The sequence below is a fragment of the Gambusia affinis genome, linkage group LG02 (assembly GCF_019740435.1).
Source record: "Gambusia affinis linkage group LG02, SWU_Gaff_1.0, whole genome shotgun sequence".
Lineage (NCBI taxonomy): Eukaryota > Metazoa > Chordata > Actinopteri > Cyprinodontiformes > Poeciliidae > Gambusia > Gambusia affinis.
The window spans coordinates 13,372,034-13,385,411 of record NC_057869.1 but is presented as its reverse complement, the minus strand read 5'-3'; the positions used below and the strand labels follow the sequence as shown (position 1 = coordinate 13,385,411).

General features: G+C 40.5%; 1 protein-coding gene across 1 annotated transcript; it reads right to left on the bottom strand.

The window, feature by feature from the left end:
* Positions 1 to 5,732: 5,732 nt before the first annotated feature.
* Positions 5,733 to 13,162, bottom strand: rcn1 (reticulocalbin 1, EF-hand calcium binding domain). Its single transcript, XM_044136882.1, has 6 exons — positions 12,570 to 13,162; positions 11,417 to 11,610; positions 10,739 to 10,917; positions 7,510 to 7,570; positions 6,872 to 7,071; positions 5,733 to 6,796 (listed from the first exon to the last, which is right to left on the bottom strand). The coding sequence occupies exons 1-6, from the start codon at positions 12,800 to 12,802 to the stop codon at positions 6,689 to 6,691; spliced, it is 975 nt and encodes a 324-aa protein (XP_043992817.1). The 5' UTR covers positions 12,803 to 13,162; the 3' UTR covers positions 5,733 to 6,688.
* Between the last annotated feature and the right edge of the window lie 216 nt (positions 13,163 to 13,378).

Here is a 13,378-nt window from a genome sequence, read left to right as displayed (position 1 = left end):
CCTCAGGGTCAGACTCGGTTAATTTTAGCCGTCCTTTAGGTTGTTTTCCGATCCACATAATGGCTGTGAGGCACTATCTCTGTGATGTTCGGTTTTCTTTCCTGTTTCTTAATCCCATGCACTTTGATTAGGAAGGGCTGCTCTTTGTTCTGGCTCGGCAGGGGCGTTGTGAATCATGGGGGAGATCACAGGAATCGCCGATCAGAACATTTTACTCACTCCAGTTCCCTCTTAGCAGAGAATGCAGACGAGAGCCAAATGCTTTAAACATCTTCAGTCATTACTGCCATCATTATCACATGCTTTTGGAGAGACGCTGACCTCGACCCCAGCGCTGATCTACCTGATTCACTGCATTCCTCATGAATGAGGTTTCTGACCGAACGCTGTGGTAGATTTCTACTCTCCACCAACACAGCAAATGTGCGCCACGATTCTATCCCCTCCTGTGAAATGTTACCTCCGATCTGAATGCATGAACACACTCGAACTTACATGCACACACGCCACCAGATGCCCCCTCAGCTGTACTGCTGGCTGTTTGCCTTTGAGGGGTGTCGGCGTGGGTAATCTCAGGTGACGTACACCTGGTAATGCACCATCCAAGACATCTGTAGGACAGCAGGCCTGCTATCTTCACAAACTCCGCAACCAAAGCATCTTGAAGCTTTTCCTTTGCAAGGCAAGTGCTTTGTTTTACGTCCAGTACAAATCACCAGGAGAACTGACATAGCTTATTCGACAAATTTAAATCTTTATTTTCTTTGCAGTGCAGCAAATCAAAGGGAATTGTGTTTTTATATCTGGGTTTAGTTAAACCCATGTATACCGTGCATCAACATCTGTCTCCTGTTGAGATTCTCCGGGTTAAAAAGCTGTTCTCCAACCTCTGGGAGCTGGAAAGGTCAGTGCACATGTAGCTCACACTGGCCTCTCTGACCCCAAGGGGACTGTTAACAAGGTCAAGGCCCAAGGGACAAAACTTCACTGAGTTACAAGGAGGCCTGTGTGCGAAAACAAAGCTACACCACCAGGAGGCGCTGTCAGGGGCTGTTTGACTGCTAAGTGAAGCATGTTCTTAGTTGTATTCCCAGACAGCTTTTACCCTCCCCTCGGGCTGTAGCGCTCTTGTGCAGAACTGCTGCTTTGCCGTCTGAGAGGCCTTGGGGTTCTTGGGGGGGTATTCCCTGTGGTCCAGCGTGGAGCCTGAGGGGCTCCTGTGTGTAGGGGGCTTTGGGAATGCAGAGGTCTTGGGGGGCCTGGAGCTCAGATGGGGCCTTGAGGCGAAACTTTCTCACTGAGGGAGCAAAGATGGAGCAGATACAGAAAGACAGCGAGAGGAAAACACCTTGAGAGGAGGCTGTCAGACATGCAGGCAGCAGCCGGGACGATCCCACGAGGGTACGCGGGCAAAGGAACACAAACACGTGCATATGTACACTCCAAACTGAAAGAAATATGTGGGCCAGCAAATAAAGAAAAACATCCTGCTCCCTCCTCAAACATTGCGGCTTTCATCCCCACCCCCTCCACCCTTCCTGTTGCCTCCTCTTTACCACAGGAAGATATTAAATCCTAACAGGATTAGATGTGTCTCTATCATGTGAGAAAAAAGATCACAAACCAACCCAAGCTCCCGAGAGAGCAGCGGGATGGGAACGGCTTCATCTCCTCACTTTCCACCTCTGCCCCAAAGGTATTCAGATGCTGGAACATGGGGAGAAAGAACCCGAGAAAGAGGGAGACAAACGATGACAAATGGAGCGAGAGAATCGTTTTGTCCAAAGATATGTAGTGTCTCTGGGACAGGTCTGTCTCCACCTTCTGTGTTGCGGACTACAAAATGTCGGGAAAGAGGCCTGTCTTTTAATTAAAACTTGAAAAGTTTCTCTGAGAGTAAATCAAATGAAATATGCATAAGCCTGTCAGAAGTGGATGACGGAAACAGCCTTGTAAAAGCTGTTTGAAACTGATTTTGAGTCACTCTGACCTCATCTGAAAGGGCCCTCCATTTCTCAAGAGGCAGTTACAATTAGTTCCCAACTCACTAGGTTTATGGTTCCTAAATTGAAACCTACCGCTCTTTAAAGCCTTCTCTCTAATTGTGTAGTCATTAATGGACGATTCCTTATCTACACCGTGTTGATGGTGCATAAAAAGTCATGATGATAGATGAGCACAAAGTGTAGTTCTTGAAAGGAAAGAGATTTCTATCCTGTGCCGTGCAACCGCCACTAGGAGGAGTAAAGCCCTGTGCTGCCAGAGGATGAGGAGGGGAAATCACTTTACCCCCTTTTAGGGATAACGTAAAAGATTGATGCCCTCCTTCAAGCTTCATTGTGCAGGAGTAGAAACATGCAAGGCGCTGAATTAGCCTACATACACGACATGCACATACAACCGCACACCTTGCATAAACGCAGGGGGAGGCCTGTGCATCATCAGGGATTGCTTTTACCCAAATGCACCAATTTATTGCTGCAGGGCAAGCTTTGTTATATATATATATATATATATATATATATATATATATATATATATATATATATATATATATATATATATATACTGAATGGTCTACCAAATAATAGTTTCATGTGACTATGATTTCCCATTGAATTTCAAAGAAGTTCAATAACCTTTTTTTTCCCCAATAAATTGTCTGCAGACATGAAAATGTTGCGGAGTACCCGGACTTTGGCCGGAGTACCTTGAGAGAACCTATGCATATGCAGGGAGAACATGCAAACTCGATGCAGAAACACCCCAGGCAAAGAGTCAAACCCAAGACCATCCTATTGCAAGGCAACAGCTCAACCAACCACAGAGCAGCCTTGCTAATAGAAATAACTTTGGAACTCATAACGTGCCTAAAAAAGAAAAGGCTCACTCTGATTTAATGTCAGACTGAGAAATAACGGTAAAGAATCTTTTTGTGCAATTACGTGAATATCTGATTTCAGTTTCATATATACTCGGAGTCTGGACCTCTGCTTGAGAAAATGATGTGAGGATCACTGTCCTCCAGGACAAAAGTTGCTTTTTTAAGAACTTATTCCCCTGAGGCCAAAACGGCAGAGTCCTCCAGTTTAGGTGCAGCGTAAACATCATCTTTTCTCTTTCTACATGTCCTTCTGTGCAAATCTTCCTTCTATAAGAATCATAATAATATTCTAAATGTTATATGACAGAAGGAAAACAGTTGTAGTGCAGCGTTATTTGACTTTTATATTGTGGTTTCTGCAGGAAATCTAATTTGTCGTCCAAGGAAAAGCAAATCCACAGCCTCTGCCTTCAGCTGTTACGTTAAGACGCAATATAATTTTCAAAACACCAAAATAATGAACAAAATACTTTTTCATCTTTGCATACTGTTATATAAAAGCCTCAGTGCAAGGTGGCGACAATAATAATAATAATAATAATTCATTTTATTTTGAAGCATCCTTCATAACTCACAAGGTCACTTTAGAAAAAAATAAAAAAAAAACGGCAGCAAGAAACATAAAACGTAACGGTGAATCACAAGGAGTAGGAAGTCTTGAACAGGTGGGTTTTATTTGTCCCAAAGATCATCGAAAATAACAACATGGGAAGTAAATCCACAAGGGGAACAAACACTAAGATTAAAATGACTAATATGAGTGAGTGGAGAAAGACTCAAACAAAAAATAGAGTAACATGATGATTGTATGAGACTGAAAGGAGGTAAGGGGAAGTGACAGCAGATTGGATGGATTGTTTAGTTTGATATGCAGGCTGTTTAATTGTTGTGGCAGTTTGGAGTTCGCTGCTGTTAATTTGTGATAAGGAAATGGAGGTAGAAAATGAGAAGAAGACGGTTGGTGGACAAGCCTAAGCGAAAATGATTCTTTGAGGTTGCTGAATGGTGCACTTTGTGACCGTCTTCTCTGAGTGTCTCCAGCCTGATCCTCACCCAGAGGGCTCATTATTATCAGAGAAAAAGGGCTGATCTACGCAGACACTCATATGAGACCCGTCTGAAGACATTACTATGCGCACACTCCGCCTGCCCCCCCAACCCAGTGTGCATGATTAGTACCCTGGCGTAAACAGGAGGGGCAGACTGTTAAACATGGCCGCGAGGCAGCTAGCCTGTGCGCCCTCCCGCCACATTTTCAAGTGAACACACATTTGGTTCATTTACATCTCTGCACACCACTAATACTCATCCACCTTCAATCACACATTGGTTCTGACACACAGATTCAATACGACACATGACAAACCTCATATGCCGTCTGGAAGGAAGTGCATTGAGGACCTTTGGAGTTTCAGGCCTCCCAATTATTCAAATGCATGAAACTGGAACAACCCGACATGCTTAAGTCAACCAATGGAGCAACCAATACACAATCTACATGTGTCTGAAATGTTGATACTGTGAAACACCTTGAATCTCCCCAGACATGCAAGAAAATGATTCTTTTGAAGCTATCCTATTACTCCTAGTAGTCTAACCTCGCCAAGTAAACAATAAAAACATTCAAATGCAGCATTACAGAGTAACTTTTTGTGGAATTGTGGCCTCTGTTCTAAGATTAAAGTAATGGCTTAGGTTATAGCACAACAACATAGCCAACACATACATCCATCGCTCCATCCCTTGTTCCTAATGAGCTTTATCGCATTGGTCCCGCTTGACTTGTCTTGCTAACTGGCACACATATATCCGTATGTTCCACATGAGCAAGCAGAGGGGACAAGCTGGGTGGCAGCGCAGTTTTCTCAGTTACATCCGAGAGTTTTACTGCAACAGCCAGCAGCAACAGCAAGTCATCTCAACTCCGTCTCTCCACAGCGCATGTGGACCACAGTTAGTCTACAGATATGTTAACAGTATATGCTTGTTTCTTACGTCCATTGAATCAGAAGACAACGTTGAGGATTTAATGATTGGGTGTATTAAAATATTACAATACAACCTTGGAAAACAAATAAAATAAAGTCTCATAGCTTCGAAAGCTGTTCGTGTTTGTGGACTGATTGCAGCATCTTATAAGTACTTGAGAGATCCTGAAAGATAAAGTGAGCGCTTGAATAGGTCCATTATGCTTTGCTGGCTGTGATCCGGTCATTGAATAGGAGTTCTCACTTGTAACAAAATACTAAATTCACAGGAAAACCAATCCATTTACCACATATATCAATGTGATGTTTGAAAGGACTTAAAACTGCCCCAGTTAAAAGTAGGAAAACAAGAAATTTGTATTCAATCACCAGGATAACTACAGTTAGCAGAAAAAAACAACAACTCTCAGTTTAACAGCCACTTTATTAGGTACTGATGCAGATAACACACTGAGGATGGCATACGGGATGGCACTGAATTTCAATGGATTTGCAGTATCTTGATGTGAAAGGTCAAAGTGACCTGTTACTTTAGGGGGCTTGGATGCGTGTTTATAATTCTAACAAACCATGTTACAGGACATGACTGACTTGTGTGATCAAGCAATAGAAGCCTGGGGTTCCCCAAAAAAGTACCTAACCTTGGTCGTGAAAAACCCAAAACAATCCCCTGAACCACAAAACAAATCCAACTTTGAGGAATCAAGGAATGTGTAAAATTGTCTGTTTAAACAGAGAGGTGCCTCGTTTCACTTATTTCCTCCAACCTCCTTCCTGTTGCAACCCAGACACCAAGAAACTTTATAGAATCACCTTTGTAATGTAGTGAACACGCCTAAAAGACAGAGCTGTGACACAAATAAAATGGAAAAACATATTTAATACTTTTTTATGCATCAGGATAAGATTTGAAGACTTGTGCCATTTTCTTTTACACCTCCGTGTTCTCAGTTTCTCATAAAACGTAATTTCTAGCAATGTTTTGATCAGAATAAACACACTCTGTTCTTACAATTAGCTTTTTTACAGCAAGTTTCATAAACTCCCTGAAAGCAAAAGGAATTTTAGGAAAATCAAATCATCCGGATGATTATGCTGAAAACTTTTTTTTCCAATTTTATTTACAACTTGTGGAAAAAAAAAGTAGTAAAATTTAATTGCAGAAAAGTAAAGTGTAAACTTAAATCTAAAACAATATAAAAGTAAAAACTAACATTTTTTTGCATACACTAATAAATACAGTAAAAACTAAATATGGAGGAAGAAGAAAAGATGTTCACAGGCTACATTAAAATCAAATGCGTGCAAAGTTCATGCCATGTTTCATCAAAACAAAAAGAAAATCATCAAAGCACTTCAGCTAAACAAAAACCCGTTACTAATTAGTACAACTGTAATTAGACAGCACACAAACATTTTCAGTAAAAAATCCTATTCCTCCCCAACTTTCAGTATCAAAGTATAAATATCTAAAAAAACAAAAAAACAAACATAATAAATGCTCTAAGTTGAGGTTTCACATTGTCATTTCTATCACAAACTGTTCATACAACTGATGTCTAAAAACACTTTTAGAAATCTCAGAGGCAGCACAGCCTGCTGCCGCATGGCTGGAAGGCACTGACCAAAACAAAGAGCAAGACCCCTCTGATTTCCTTCCTGAATGTCAGGAACGAAACTACCTACAGGAGGACTAAAACACTGATCACGAAATCCTAGTAGGTCCATCTTCTATCCATCTCCTACTTGAGTGGCATCACTGTAAGGCCCATCCTGATTTGACTGAAGTTTCTGTTGTTTAGGACACAGATGCACATCAGAGCTCATCGTGGTTCCTGGTGAGGTCTTCACCATAATTCGTGGCTTGACTTCCAACAAACATGTTCCAGTTGTCAAGAATTTCCTGTTTGGTCAGTTTCTGATCCTGATGACACAGAAAAGAGAAGATGAATAAACTGGATACTTTTTAAAGCTTATTGCGGCAGCTGAAGCGGCGTACCTTGTCCTGGTCGGACTCGTACACAAGATGTCTGGCCTCGGCCTGGGCATGATCATAGTCCTGTGGCATGATCCATTGCCGGATTTCATCCAGATCCATCTTTCCGTCTTTGTTCAGGTCTCGGAAGTCGGAGAACTGCTCTCGCTCAGTCCTGACCCAATCAGGTTCAGGACCCCCGTCCTCGTGAGCAAACATGTCGGCTACAGACAGAGAAACCTTTAAGTTGTTGTTTAGAGATGTTTTTTCCTCTTAAGTCACTTTTGAAAAATAAAAACACAACAATGCGCACGCTATGAGCATAAATAAATACAGAAGCACAAGCTTTTATTTTGAAATTTGTAGCAAAGGAAGTTATAACTCTGAGCGTGAGTTCAGGGTTCAGAAACTGAACTGTTAGCAAAAACGACAGTCAAAAATAACAACCCAACCTCAAGATTTGTTTCAAAGAAATTGAAAACTTAAAAGACAAAATAGCCTAGCCAATATGAGACTCCTCCCCTTGCCTTTATGTTCCTCATATTTTCCTTTCAGTTCACAGAGTACCCTGCCCAGCTGGCAGATGCCTTCAGTGCCGATTTCTCCAAAACTGTTTTTTAAACTTAATTTGATTTAATATGATTTTATTTCTCCAAACTCACCAATGTACTCGTCTTCATCCACATGTCCGTCGCCGTTGTTGTCGATGTCCTCCAGCGTTTCCTGCATTCAGAACGAGTTAACGGCGTCATTAAAAGGAGACATGAGGGTCAAGTGTAGTGGGACTTCCACTGAGAGTAGTTAAGAGGGAGACATGTTGCCTCTGGCCGTGCAAGTGAATAAGTGTGCGAGGGTCGACTTATAGCCGAGCTGGCAGACTGACATGCCAATTACAGCGCTGCTGATGAGAACCAAAGCCTCTTAATTAAAATACAAATAACATTTTTCAGCAACAATTAGTAAAACTTAACATTTTAAACGTATTCTGAATAGCTCTCCCAATTTCATCCCAGAATTACTGGATAAAAGTTAAAGATATAACCCTGATAGGTTTTCTGTAATAAATACATACACTTAGTTATTGATATGGCTGAAGATTTTTGGACCTCTGATAATAAACAAGATGTTTTGCACCTTCTATAAGCAGGACATAACAGTCATTTTGTAATGGGGTCAGCTGCATCATGAAGCACTTTTACTGGAAGATTCAATATAAAAAGTAATTAATTTTACCAATATTATCTAGGATTATTTTCTAAAATGTTTGCCATAAAACACTTTAGAATAAAATTATAATTTCAGACAGACAGGTGACTGTAGAAGGTCTTAATTAACACTGATATGTTCATTTTACTTGTAGGTAAGACAAAAAAAAAAATGCACCACATAACAGCAAACAAAACACAGACAGCTAAAGCATATTATGTTTGTACAATATACAATAGCATTGTGTACAATAAAATAAGTGTATAGTCAGTCTGTTTTGTCTTTGTAAACTTATAGTAGTTAAACAGCAGCAAATGGAAAAATAAAGTGGAGAAAACATCAACTATTTCAGTGTGGCATAACCGATTTAAGTTGATTTAAACAATAAAAGACCCTTCTCCAATACTTCACACTTATCAAAGATAGTTTCAAAATGTTTGCACAGGAAATCCTTGGAAATCCTTTAAAGGCTACTGTTTGGAAAATAATGTGGGCTTAAAATAAAAAACTCGAAAGACACAGCTCTGGCCTTTGCTCGTCAACGCCCATTTTTCTTGAATCTAAGCTTGATTTTCTGATTTGATTTATTTATTTCAAACAGGTTTCTAAAAAACAAAGAAAAGCAATCAGTAGGACAGAGAAAAGCATGTGCATCATAACCAAGAAAGAACAAAATAATTAGCTACTTTTCCATTTCTGTTCCACTGCTTAACTTAGGACTTCAATGTTTTTTTTGTATGGACAATCAAACATAAATGATGCTTTCATAGACCAAAAGCAAGGGACGTTCTTTGCTTTGTTGCATTCAAGTAACAAGAAAACAAAACTCAACAATCACTAATCAAAACAGATGAAGGGAAAAATGACCCAACTGATGCATAAACTCATAAAAGCACATCTGGCAACTTCACATGTCAAATGTTTGAGAGGCAACTTTCTACCAAACAGTTCAATGGATTTGAGAGAGCCAGAATATCAAAATATAAATGTACAGCTAAAATAATTTGTGTTTTTATTGCCTTTTCTGAATAGATGTCCAACTAACTATGTGCAACTAAGCAGTTTGTATCCAAATATCTGGAGAAGCCACACCTACAAACTCACAGCTTTAACTTTTATAAATATTCTATAAAAGTTATAAAAATGGATTTCCTGTCAATATTTTTTTTATTTTTTTTGCATTAATTTGTCTCTTCATTAGTGTGTCCTTAATTTGCAGGTTTCCTGATCACAGCCTGAATCTAGATGGAGATTACAATTTTAATGTTTGGAAGAATTTTGCTAAATGTGACATATTTAAAAAAAAAGGGCAATGCCATTATCTTGTGGGACAGAGAAATTTACATCATCATCCTCAACAATAAAACCACAAGAATTTTATTACGGCAAAAATAAAATAGTCTGCTTTGGATGATTCCAAACAAACACATCAAGTCCAGTCCTTTTCCGAATAATTACATGGTTCTGGTACGCAAGTTAAAGCTGTTCCATGTCTAAGTGAGACAACAGGGAGCCGCAGCGCCCCCACCTGTTTACCCCAGGGATCATCTTTGTCCGACTGGCCAATTGTAGTCAATTCAAGCAAACAGTTATATTTAATATTTCTGTCATTTACCTGCTTTGCTCCAGATTTGGATCCTTACTAAAGAAGAATCTTGAACATTTTGTTCAGTCAATGTTCAGCAGCCACTCCTCTCTACAAATCTGGCCTCTGAGAGCAGAATTACAGGCAACAATGAGATCTCAGCAGGTAGAAATGTGAAGCCGGACCTTTTAACAGAGAGTTCTGTTATGTGAATGTGAGAGAGAGAGAGTGTGTGTGTGTGTGTGTCGTTGGCTTTCACTGAGAACAGTTTATGTTCTTGCCTGAACCTGCACAACAACCTCCATTAGTTTTCTGTCCTGTTACCCTACAGCCATGTTCTTCCTAAGCCACAAAGTGCCTCCTTCTTATGTTTCTCCCTGTAACAACGCGCGCCATCAAAGACTCCTTTCTGCACTTCTGTGTGAAAGACCTGAATAACTTGTTGAGGGAAGAAAAAAAAAAAAAGAAAAAAACCACAATACATCTGTGCATCAGTTTTAGGGACTTCAATCTTTGACAATTGTGTTTACTACAGCAAAGAGCCGTGAAAGCACCGCTGCCTGAGCCGTTCCTTGGTTAACATTCAGCGAGATCGGAAAAATGAGGGATTAATTATTAACTCTGTCAAATGGGTGGTACAAGTTTTATGAACACGGCAGCACAGTGCACCGGCTGCTAACATTTGCCACGCTAATGTTCCACAAACCCAGATTTATATTTAAAGATCGGGGCCTAAATGGGACTGTCTGTTGGTTCCCATCGGGTCTGTTCCAAAAAGGAACTACAGACGCAATGATTTCCAGAACTTGTTCAAATTTCATTAGGGAGTCATACAAAGGTGGCAACAACAATTTTGCCACACAGATTAAACCCAGCTATCTTCCCGAAATTAAACTGGGGTTTCTGACTAAAATAATGTGTCATGTGATAAACCTTTTCAAGAAATTTTGCTTCTTTATCCAACTACAACAGTGGCTTCGGTTCACCGTCTTTGAAATCCAGATAAGAAAATTGATGGCGTGGTCTTGCGAGTTAATCATATGTAATTACTGTATGTTTTTAGGGGAGGGAGAGGAAGGGCGGGGGAGGCGTGGGCTTACCAGAACCACAATACTCTTCATGTGCTCAAACTCCTCAGGATGGAGGAAAGATGTGAACTCTTCCCGGTCTGCTGCCAGGTCGCCGTTCAGATCTGCTGCTTTAAATCTCCTCTCATCTCGAGGGAGCATCTTCTTAAAGCTGAACTTGTCTGTGGCATCCTCAAATTCCTCAGGGTTAGCTGAAAGCATGCATTTAAAGTAGGTTATAATATGGCATTGAAATAGCTCTTTAATACAGTGTTACCAAAAAATAAAAAATAAATAAAACACAGTAGATTGGAACTGGACAATCTTCTCTTGATTGCCTTTGATCAGTGATCATCAGGTTAAAGACAGATTTTTTTTAAAATTACTACTTATAAAGCACACCAAGATTAAAACTCCCATCATTCTCAGTTAATAAACAAATAGCACGTACTTCCATCCACCTTGTTTTAGGTAAAAAATTAGAAGCGTTTGGGGTTATTTGCTTTGACGCTTAATTCAGTTTTTTTTGTTGTTGTTTTCAAATCTAAAATCTCACTTAAGAAAGTTTCATCATAAGTATTTTTTTCTTCTCCAAGTGTTACAGTCCTCAGACAAACAAAAAAGGGAACCAATCAAAATTGGTATCAGCAAGCAAAAGCCTAATCGGAACATCTTTGAATAATAGCATGTCTACCACCAGAGGAGCCATACCGAGATAGTATCCATAAGTGGCCTGCTTGTACTCATCCCACGAGATCTTGTTGTCTTTGTTCAGATCATAATCCGCCCACACCTTTGCTACGTTCTCGTACACGTAGCGCTTTTGGACACGCTTTATCCAGGCGTTCAGCTCATCTGTCGTGATGTACCCATCTGCGTCCCCATCTATACGGTCCACGATTTTGCTGAGGGGGGGAAATAGATGAGATTATTGATACAGGTTCTTTTTTTTCTTTCTTTTTTTTAATGAAGACATTTCAACTCTGATTAATGACATTGTAAAAGCATGCACTAGCTTCTAAGAGGTTCAGAGATGCAACAATTAAAAACAATTCATTTAACTGGATCAAAACTTTAAATGTCACCTGTTTTGTTTTTTTTTAAATGGCACCTGCTATTTGTGCATTCTATAAATTCTATAGCATTTAGCTATAAGAAAGCTAAAGAAAGCTTATAGCATTTAGCTTTCTTATAGCTGAATGCTATAAGAAAGCATTTAACTTTCTCACATATTTTGTTCTATAAAAGAAAGAAATGAATCCGCAAACACAATGTTGTAATTGGTGTGTTTGTGTGTTACAGCAACTTCAAGAGCAGAATCTGCATTTCAGACCTCAAAGGCAAAAGTTGGTCTCAGCTGGGGAAAAGCCTAATTGGTGCATCTCAAAGTATTTTAGTAGAAGGGACACACCATCAGTGAAAAAACTCCAGTGGGTGGAGCTGGGTGAACTCAATTTTAGAAAGAAGAAAAAACCAAAAAACAAAAAAACATGCACTGTGGGTTGTAGTATATTCTTAGACATATATGATGCCACGTTGAGACGTCCCAACAGGGGTCCACCCACTTTCAGCTCCACACCTCATACGTATGTGGCACATAATGCCAACTTGTCAAAGTGAAGCTGAAAACACCTTCCACAGCACATTCACTCCAACAACTGTCTGCAACAATCCAGTTATAACTTGTAAGGCTGTTCGGTTGGGATAAAGTAAAAATATACAGGCGAGATCATCTTAAAGAACATGTGTTCCTGTTAATCTTTCATGTCACCAATCTGCACTGCTGCAGACTCAAGCATGAGACTGATTGGACTATAGTAAGAGAAAAATCAGAACTTATCACTGTCAGGGGGATCCTTCTCACCTCAGTCTGTCTCTGCTCTCCTCGGGGGTGAGCTGGTCAAACGTCTTGGCCTCGTCCTTGCCCAGAAAGGCCTCATGGTCGTACTGATAGCTCTTATTGTCTTCGTGGGCTTGTCTGCTCAGCTCTGGATCACGGAGAACCCTCTCTTTCCTCAACATGGGCTTCGCGCTCACAAGGAAGGCACTCAGAAGCACAGCGCACACCAAGCTAAAGCTAAAGCTAAATTCAGCCATCAGTCTCTGGGGCTGATGCTGATTTTAATCAGCAGCCCCCCCTTTACACACCACAAACAGGCCTGGAAAAGCTACAATCAGTTGGCAAAACGTCAGCAGCAGTGCAGCTGGTTCCACTTCCCACTGCGAACGGAGCTCTTTCTTCTTCTTTCGTTGGAAGCCGAGGCTGTAAAAACATCAGCGCCAGCAACCAGCACCCCTAAAAACACTTCCACTTCCTCACTTGCACAGTTTGAAAGCAGTCCCGTCTTGTGGAAAGGATGCAACCAAGCCGGGAGTTCCTGCCGCTTTACGTACGACCAATCACAGCATCCGTTTTAGGGTGGCCTCCGCTTCGTCCAATCACATGGCCCCTACAATGCAGCGATTTGATTGTCGTAACATTACAGGAGTTAAGGCGCCACGTTGCAAGCCGACAAGTGATAAGGAGAAAGTACAATGAGGAGTTGTAAAGGAACGGCCAGCTCAAAGTAGTGTATTACTATGAAGTGACATCAATAGCACGAAGTAAAAAATAAAAATAAATCTGTAGTCTGTGGCACGTATTCAGATTCATTTCATAGATACTTTGTAGAA